The sequence below is a fragment of the Sinocyclocheilus rhinocerous genome, unplaced genomic scaffold (assembly GCF_001515625.1).
Source record: "Sinocyclocheilus rhinocerous isolate Xijiao unplaced genomic scaffold, SAMN03320098_v1.1 scaffold400, whole genome shotgun sequence".
In the NCBI taxonomy this organism is placed as follows: Eukaryota; Metazoa; Chordata; class Actinopteri; order Cypriniformes; family Cyprinidae; genus Sinocyclocheilus; species Sinocyclocheilus rhinocerous.
In genome coordinates, this window is record NW_015666595.1 from 326,404 (window position 1) to 336,212 (window position 9,809).

The window sequence follows — 9,809 nt, forward strand, 5'->3', positions numbered from 1 at the left end:
GGGCTTACAATGATTTACAAAGATACATAACAGCTACAAGTGTATGCACTACTTGCTTTATGCAAGCACTATATAGGATAAATCACTATACAGGATTTAGCCTATTATACTTTATCGACACGAATTGATAGGTGAACCAACAAACAGCCACCCACAAATAGTCTATAAACAAAGCATCAGGCTGTCTTTGAGTTCACATGAACTACGGTTAAAGTTACTCGTCGTCAGGCTACATAAGAATACCATAATTCCTCCGTTCAATTAGGCCCAAGACATCGAGAGTCATGCGGACCTATAACAACCCAGCCACAACACATAATTGCCTTACCTTAACACAGAATCGACCACAGAGTCTATTTATATTTTTTATACGAATCTTTGAGTTAACATGTACTAAACATGAGTGGAATTTGCACCGCAGCGCCCCCACACCTCGATGCTCATGACAAGAATAGCATGTATAGTTATCTTTATTGAAGTGAATTAGGTTTAAATCGCCGTCATGCATGAATTAATGATATTTTTGCAATTTTACACATAATAATACACGATGATCACATTACACAAAACTGAAATTGCACGTCAAAATAACACATTGTCAATATTTTTTGAGACCCCCCAAAATTTCACAAATCCCGTTTTCAGGGGAGCCCATGTCTTATTAAGGGGAGCCGAGCTCCCCCTAGCTCCCCCGTAGTTCGCACCCTGCACTCCCCCTTTCATGTTGGACAGTGAACAGTGCCTGCGTTCTGCTCCATTTCCCATTGAAGTTTTCCATCCCTTGGTTCTTCTTTCTTTCTGTTATTGTAGTAAACCAAGGCCGTGGCAGCCAGGGACTCACATAAGGACTGTGTTATGCTGGTTCATTCACCTGAAGTGCTGACTGCTTCCTGTTAATGTCCGCTCCATTAGAAGAGTTTATATATCCCAGGCAGATCTGCTCACATACCTGGGATTAACATGCGGTTCAGTGATTGGATCGCACTTGACCGCATCAAACATCACTTATAAATGTACCCAAGGCTCACTGTTATCACACTGTTTTCGGATCACTGAAATCAGTGCATTGTCCTGGTGCATGATATGCGCTAATAGATATAGAATCTTTTCCATTGGCATAACAACAAGTGCTACAAGTCTGTGACAAGAAAAAGCAGGGGAAAAAACATTTTAAAAAATGGACAAGCATGTTCACATGATGTCATTGGCATGCCGTTTTATCACTGGAAAGAGAGAACATGCAACAGGTCCTGCTAATACAATTTCAACAATTTAATTGCATGATACATCTGTGAAAATAGCTGCAAAGCAACGTAACTACAGACTGGAAGAGTGCTGCCTGTCAGAGGTACAAGTCATGCCAAGACCGGTTTTACAGTGTCTTGAAAGGCAGGGAAAGCTCAGAAGGCCCAAAATCCATTGCTGAATTACTGATTTTCACTGATATCTGCTAGTGAGGAGGACCAATGAGTGCTAGTGCAGTGAATGGTTCAGCAAAGGTGGAAATGCAGCCATGACACAGAGTGGATGCCAAATGTGCATTAATTTCAATAATTCAATGCTTATTCTATACTAAACAGTATCACGGTTACCAAATGGGTTTGTCTATATAATGCATTTATTTCAAGATGTGTAAATCTACTTTTTATGGTCTACTGTTACTAACATGGCAAGAATGTGGCAAAGTGGTAGTGATGATAGGTCAACAAATCTGGAACTACTTCACAGCAGTGCTGTTGCAGAAAAATCACACCTTGGGACATCTGTCAACCAATCAATATCAAGAATTCAACATATCTAAAGATAATGAATTCCTTGGTAAATGTCTGTCACAGGTGAGGATTTGTAAGCAGCGCAACAGATTTAAGGGATGATGTAATAGGACTGGCACATATATGTGTGTACAAATGCTCCAAACTTCCTTTTTCTCAATGTCAGTGTGTTTTAACTAACTTAAACTGTTCTAGGTTTTAATGCTTATAGATAAACTCAAGCTGCAATATTTGTGGCATAAATGTCAATTACCACAAAAAAAAAGCAATTTCAATTAGTACCATAGTCTTTAAATTAAAAAGTTAAAATTCTTTCTTCTTGTTGTCTGCATACGTTCAACAACGATAAACAGCCAGAATCAGTCTACCAAAGGCTGTCCACGACATCTTTACATGACAAAGCTAAAAGTTAATCTGCATTGAACAGTAGTTTTTTAATGGAAAGATACATTTAAGTGTTTTAGCAAAAACATGAGCCTCACATTTTGGCATTTAAACCCTTTGGACAACAAAACTATACATTTCCATTGTAAGTGTTTTAGAAGGGAACATAAACTTATGTGCTGTGGATTAAGCTTCACTTGCATTAAACCTTCAACATTCCTTTAAAAATAAGTACTGTCCTACGAGGTTTTACTTGTTATGAATTAACGGTAAGACAAAGGTTCTTTTCATTTGTGTGTATGTCCTCTACCAATGCAGCTCTTGGTAGTGCAGCTCTTTACATTTTGTTTGCCTTTTCTCAGGGACTGCAGCTGTGCCCCCTCAGTCTGACTAAAGCAAGCTCTCGGTTTATCAAAGTTACGCTGAGACTCTACTTGACTGGTTAACCCAGCTGCTGCTTTTTGCCATGCGGCTGCTCTGCGGTCTGCTGCTGCTGCTGTGCCTGGTGGTCTGGGCAGCTGAGGCACGAAAGGGTGGAAAGGGACGCCGAATGCGGAGTCGAGACCGGTCAAATACCATCAAGCGGTTTGCTGCAGACTGCAAGGAAAGTACAGTCAATGGGGAAAAGTTCTTTGACTGCCAAGAGCGCCATCTGACAGCCGTACTATTGGGCTGGCCAGAGGACATTCACCACCTGCTGCTGGCACAGAACAGGATCCAGGTGCTGCGAGACAACACCTTCAGTCACTTCCGAAACCTGAAGAGTCTGGATCTCCAGCAGAACGAAATCTCCCGCATAGAGGAGGGAGCTTTCAACGGCCTGAGCAGACTCACCACTTTACTGCTGCAGCACAACCGTCTGAGTGTGGCGAGTGAAGGCATGCTGATCCCTATGCCGCAACTCAAGTATATGCGACTCTATGACAATCCCTGGAGGTGTGAATGCCAGCTGGATAGCCTGGTCAGGTTCATACAAGTGCCCAGTAACCGTAACATTGGCAATTACGCACGGTGTGCCGAGCCCAGGGAATTCTCGGGGAGGCAACTGAAGAAGCTGGCTGCAGAGCTGCTGTGCTCCCCTCAGCAGGAAAACGTATCGATCCCACATCCGGGCAATCAGACCCTAACAGCTTCACAAAAAAAGTCTGACGCAACCTCTCTATGCCACACCTACGTCCACCCTGTGCCCCGTCTGGACTGCAGTAACAGAGGTGAGAAAGCTATTGCTTCGGTTCTCTTGCAGTGGGACATTTGGGGAGAGGTGGGAGTGAATTAAGTTGTGGTTGTAAAGAAACAGAACACATTACCCTATTCGGGAAAATCCAATGATTCACAATTGACTTGGCAAACCATGGTGACTAATGGCCACTGTAAAGGTGCACACAATATTTTCTGTTTATGTTGTGTCCAGTAACAAGGGGTTACCAAGACAGATTGAGCAATATATGTCTGACTGTGTGACCTCAGCAGAGGTATCACGAACAATTGCTAATCCACTAAACTGATTCTATTGGCTGAAAGAGATTTCACTAGGTATTCTATTCAGTGATTAGCATTCCTACTAAAGCAAATAAAAACTTAAAAAAGGAGGCTGCCAAATGAAATACAATTAAACAATTAAATCTGACAGAAAGATGATCAGGCTTAGCTCGAAAATGTGCGGTTTCTTTTCAGTCATTTGTAATGTTAAAGTGGTTTCTCTGCAGTACCAGTTGAGGCAAAGTGTAATTTATTCCACAATAAACACTCACACAATGAGTAATGCTTTCCTCAAATCCCTAGACACTCCTTTTTAATTGTGTAAAGCAGCTTTTCATCTATATTGTTTAAGAAACAATACCTGCATACACTGTATGCTGAGACATGGTGTCAGTTTGAGGGGAAAATTACAATAATTTAAGTTTCTTTAAGTTCAGATAGATAGATAGATAGATAGATAGATAGATATTCTGCTGACTCAGCATGTGGTACTCTAATTCACAGCAGAGTGGAACAAATGTCTGGAAATATGAAATATAAGATGCAGAGAACTAGCGGAAAGGGAATGAGTATCTTTCCAGCTTCAACATCTGGAGACTTTACTAGAGAGACATTAATGTCATATTCAGACTGTTATCAAGACACCATACATTTTCTGAATCTTGAATCTCAGTATTATATTTCAAAAGGCTGTTTGCAAAACAAAGGCAAAATTCATATAAAAAAAGGGTCCCTTTGTGAATCAGTCCCCTAAAAAATTATCTTCCAAAAGCAAAGGAAATACCACATTACTACGGCTATACATGCAAATCTCCATGGGAATCCGAGGACAGTGTTGGTGTCTTATAGACAGTGTCTTATACATATCTTATAGTGTTTTAGGAAAGAACTTAGGACAAGAGGTTTTTTTTCTGATGAAGAGATGGCTGTAAGATATGACAAAGAAAGTGTCATTCAAATTTCACTCAAGAAAGACGGATATGATTCTGCCTTTAACTATGAAAGAACTCTTTGTCAGTACAACATTTTTTCTCTTCTCTGGAACCCTCAGTTTCAATCTACTGTACATCAATTTTGAGTTCTCCATCTTGTAAAGTAAGGTTCGTTATTTTGAAAAACTATATAAATGTGCTCTGACATCCATAAGAACACGAGAAACACTGCCAGTCCAAAGACCAAGTCATCAGGGTTAGATGAGGCAAGCAAAACGCATGTGATAGAAAACAGTCAATGTGAAATAAATGAAATCAGATGGATTTTGAAGTCACTTGGATTTGGCTTTCTCCACTTTTCAGAAATAGTGAGTCAGCAGTCTGGAGCTGAGGGAGGCTTCCTTAATCACTCTGTCAAACACACAAAAAAAGTCACACTTTTGTAACATTACATTATCTGTTCTGGGGACCTACGGGATAAATGGCTATTTCTTCTGTCAGCATTAATCGCAGAAAGCCTGTGTAGGAATCTTATGGCAAGAGCAGGAGATGAAAAGCCAAGTATTAGTGATCTCAGCTTATGGGAAGGCTTTTCCCTGAATTAGTTACAAGAATAACGGCACGTTCATTTCTTTGGGTGCAATTCAGAAACCTCCAGATCCCAGAGACACTGTAAAATAGTGTAAAATCTACTCTAGTATTAACTGTGGATCAAACCTGTGTTTATATAGGTGGCAGAACAAAAACAGAATGTAAAATCTGAGCAAGATCTCTCATTGAAGGCACTCTGGGGTTTAAAACAGGTGCTCTGGTGGGTCAAAGCAGGAAGTGCAGCTGTATCTGTTCTGCAAGCTGCATTGCTTTCGCACATGTCAAGCAGACAAGTCCCACGATAACATTTCCGAATATCAGAGACGGTGATGTCTCGCAGAGTTTCGAGCATTACCGCCAAACGTGTGCCATGTGTACGGTTTTAACAGCACTCTCCGTTGTGATATAAATAAATATATCCAGGCACGGTTTGCTGGAGTCATCCAAAGTGTTGCGTTGAGCTTTCGAGTGCCCAGAATCTTCCAAAATAAATAGAGAGCTTCTTCACAAGGATTGCTGTCACAACTGGCTTTGTGTACAATTTAAGATCCAAATAACAGATACTAGTTAGTTTGAGTGTCATTATCAGTAAGTGTCTGAGAAAATGACTTTAGAAGACCACCAACGAGGAACCAACTGTACAGAACTTACAACAATTGTCATGGCAGATGTTTCCATGTATGGCTAGCCTGCTGGAAATCATTTGGAAATACAGAGCCCATCAAAGTACTACACAATATTCCCTGGGGAATCAAAATAACTCAAAACGAAGCAACATTTGTTGCAGAATGCACTGTCAATCACACATGTAATTGTGCTAATTATAAAGGTACCTTTTCCAATAGGCCTACATAATTACAGTAATTCAACTCTCTCTTCCGTAGACCTTAAAATTGTGCCGGCTGACATCCCGCTGGATATTGTGAGAGTGGACTTATCCAGAAACAACATCAAGCAGCTGAGATCAAAGGAGTTTGTAAACGTTAAAGACCTAAAGCTCTTGAACCTGAGCGGAAACAGTCTGGAAAACATCGACACAGGTAAGCCAGTGGTACACAACCAAATCCTGTCTTCAAGACATATACTTATTTGACTGTTGAGGAATGAAAGTACAAAGATGATGTACAAAATGCAGGAAATGTATGTTTGGCACAACAATATGTGACAAGGAAGGAGTCTCAATAGAAAAGAAGTCTGACATTAAAGTTTTAAAGCATCTTGTCAAGCACTGAATGAAAAGACACCAGTTGGGGAATCACGAAAGGTTAACTATAGAAGCCGTAATTTTTTTCTTTCCATTGCATTTAGAAAACAGGCCACATTCTCTTTGTGAGTGAATAGTGAAGGAATCGACTCTGGCCTCTACATCAGGCTGAAGAGCTTTTATGTCCAACAATCATTTGTCAAAAGAATGGGTGGGTGAAAGGATTTAAGAAAATTATGAGGTTTTTTGGGAAGTAAAGAAGTCATGAGAGAAATCAAAGTGTTCCTCAACTATGCAGCACAGCTATCAAGAGTTGTTATTGTGAAGAAAGCAATATAAACATCAGCATGTTAATTTTCAAGCCTTTACCAATTAGAGCAAACAGAGCAGGGGGTTCACCGAATAGAATTGCTTGTAAAAAATTTGTAGGCTATTTCTTGCTGAGCAGACACATTTAGCAGCTTTGGATTTCCTGTAATCTTTCTTCCATGAAACACAAAAGGACTTTGTGTTATAGCCTGCTAATGCCAGTGTTGTGGGATCTGTGGAGATGACCGTTTGCAAATGATCATAATGATGGCTATTATAAAGTGTTACCAAGACAGTATAGCTTTTATATATATATACTTGGGGTCCCAGGGTTGGCTGAGAGTTGGTGGTGGGTCGCTGAACTGTAAAGGTTGAAAATCCCATAAATTTTAAAGCCATGCAATAACTTCAGTGTAAAGATTTAAGTCTTTAAGAAGGCTTGGATCTCTGATTTTCTTTAATTCTATTTCCAGATCCTGTCAGATACTGTACAGTCAACTGTTTGGTTTAAAGCAAATCCATTTCAAATTTCCTTAAAGTCATTACAAATGGCATACATTTAATCAAATCAAATGACCACTGTATTCCCCTGCCTGCATTTTTTTATACAATTAAATCTACCCCTAAAAAAGCTTCCTCAGAGGTTTATACACAGAATTCACATTTGTCTTTTTCTCTCACCATTCAGAGAATTACAAACAAAAATGAAGTACTTGCTGATGCTGCTATAATTATAAGACACTTATGCCTTTCTAAACTGCCTAAAAATGCACTTAATCGCAGTCAGTTGGGCTCTAATGAACAGACCAGCAGGGTGTGTCATCTAATGGTTCCCTAGAGAGATGATAACACCGATTCAGTCACACTACAGGATCAGGAACTGCAGTCTAGCTTCTGTTTAGTTCATCAGTCAGTTCAGAGATCGCAGTGAGAACACAGCTTGAACAACAGTTGGCAGATAGAGCTCACTACAATGTAAAAGATGTGTAATCCATTCAGTTCTATCCTCTAATTAAAGGAGCTTTTTTCAAACCTAAGCACTATCAACAGTATGTAAATAAAATCAAATATATAAAATCACATAAATCTATTTTATATATAACCACACATAACCAGAAATTCACATTTAATAATGCATTCAATATGGTTTAATTTGTACTTTTTTATTTTAGTCTTAATGAAATAATGTGATTTTTTTACTATAATTTATAGGTATTAAAAAAGTTTTGAATTAAATCTGAAGAGAGTGTCCATCTAATTACTGCTTTTTTCTGTTTTCTGTAGCTGCCTTTATGGGCCTGCTGTACTTGGGAGAATTGGACCTGTCCAACAACAGCCTGCGCTATTTTCAATATGGCGTTTTGGAGGACCTGTACTTCCTGAGGAAACTGTCTCTGGAGGACAACCCCTGGATTTGTGATTACAACATTCATTACTTGATCTACTGGCTGAAGCACCACCCCGGTGTGTCCCACACAGGTCTGGTGTGCAGTGAACCAGAGGAGTTCCGCGGTTGGCCTGTGGAAAACTATGTCAAGACCTACAACGCAGATTGTCCTAAAGACAAGCAGCTGGCGGGCATCACAGGTCAGGAGCTCACTACTGAGACAGAAGAGGAGCTGTTTCCAGAATTGGGGCCCAGACCTTATAGAGTGCCCAAGAAATTTGAGATCATCCGTCTGACTTAAGACGGAAACTGTGATGCTGTTGGGAACTCTTTTTAAAAGTTTGTCATTAACAAAATTGTTTTCCCAGCAAAATTAAGACTGTATGAGAGTTTAAACTTTAATATGCTGTCACATTCGCAGATTCATTCAATTCAATCAGAATTCAAGCAGTTGATGTTTACGTCTTTTTTTAGTATTTTTTATGAGAATTTTGTAAATTGAATCATGATAAATAAATTTTTTTTTTTTTTTATTCACTGATGAGTCTGTTGTTTGTCCATTAACTATACACACACAGTCACAAATGCGTAAAGGGATAGTTCATCCAAAAATAAATATTCTGTCTGAAAAAATATTTTCTCATCATTCACATAGCTGAAACTATTCACGTATTTGAGTAGACCATGTTTTGGTACGCAACAATTTTATTGAATTCAACTAACTCGATCATTCTCTTCAATCTGTTGCTCCACCATGACAACAGTTGGCCTGAAGAGGTGAAATATAGTGCCTCTTGTGGTAACGCTGTGCAGTGCATACAACAGTGTTGTGAATTTCATTCACACATTTCCAGATTCAACAACACATAAAATCTCGCAAATACTTGTACAGAGTATGTTTTAGGCTCATGTAAGCATAAATACAATTTCCCTTTCCCTGCAAGGCACCCACAATGGTGTTACACACAAGTTGAAGCCCACATGTTCTCCAACAAGATATAGCACAAATAGAAACTGTACAGTCTATAAAGTGGAGATGTGTGTATGTCCACATGAAGTCAGTACTGTGATGTATATGTCTAGAGAACGTTGGCCATAAGTGACTGAAACATTAGAAAGGCGTTTTTCTGAGGGGGAAGGGAAAGGGTAATACCACAGTTTTTCTCCAGGGCCGCATTTTTATCTCCATCCTGTCTGAAAAGAAACAGATGCGAGAAGATTACAGATCTGCAGTTTATGTCACTGCTTTGAGAGAATGCAATGAGAGAAAAATCTGGGGAAATGTTTTGCAGTTCAGGTGGGGGGCCATATGGGGACTCCATGCATTTGAGTGAAAACATGGCAGGGAATCAAAGTAAATAAATGGATGAAGAGCTCATCCTTTTAATTAATAATTTTTTTCAGCAGCACAGATGTTTTCAGCATTAAATCTGAGTGGCGTGATTCTGCTTAACTTCCAATCCTCTTCTTGAGTTGCCTTAAACACGGAGAAGCGTTGCTCTTCTGCTACTGTCCACGTCTGTCTTGCTTTATTTTCATCTTTCGAGAGTTATAAAAAGACAACAGATTCAAATACTTGGTTTATCTAAGAGAAAAACGTATAACTGGACCACTGTGACATCAGTGGAGTTCCTCTACTTAGAGAGCTGACGAGAAGTTTGAGTGATAAATGCCCTGAGTAAGTGAAAACCGAGGCGCTGGTTAAGCTCTCAGTGGGAGTGAATACCAACCATCGTACTGTGACCCACAAT

The 9,809-nt window shown here is 39.6% G+C and overlaps 1 protein-coding gene across 1 annotated transcript in view; it reads left to right on the top strand.

Annotated features, from left to right (window-relative positions):
• The window catches only part of LOC107732970 (leucine-rich repeat-containing protein 17-like), a 9,461-nt gene extending 992 nt beyond the window's left edge, over nt 1-8,469 (top strand). Inside the window, exons 2-4 of the mRNA XM_016544446.1 lie at nt 2,519-3,367; nt 6,043-6,198; nt 7,956-8,469. Coding sequence (XP_016399932.1) covers nt 2,623-3,367; nt 6,043-6,198; nt 7,956-8,359 — 1,305 coding nt within the window. The 5' untranslated portion in view covers nt 2,519-2,622 and the 3' untranslated portion in view covers nt 8,360-8,469. The remainder of the gene's footprint in view (nt 1-2,518; nt 3,368-6,042; nt 6,199-7,955) is intronic.
• Nucleotides 8,470-9,809: the final 1,340 nt, after the last annotated feature.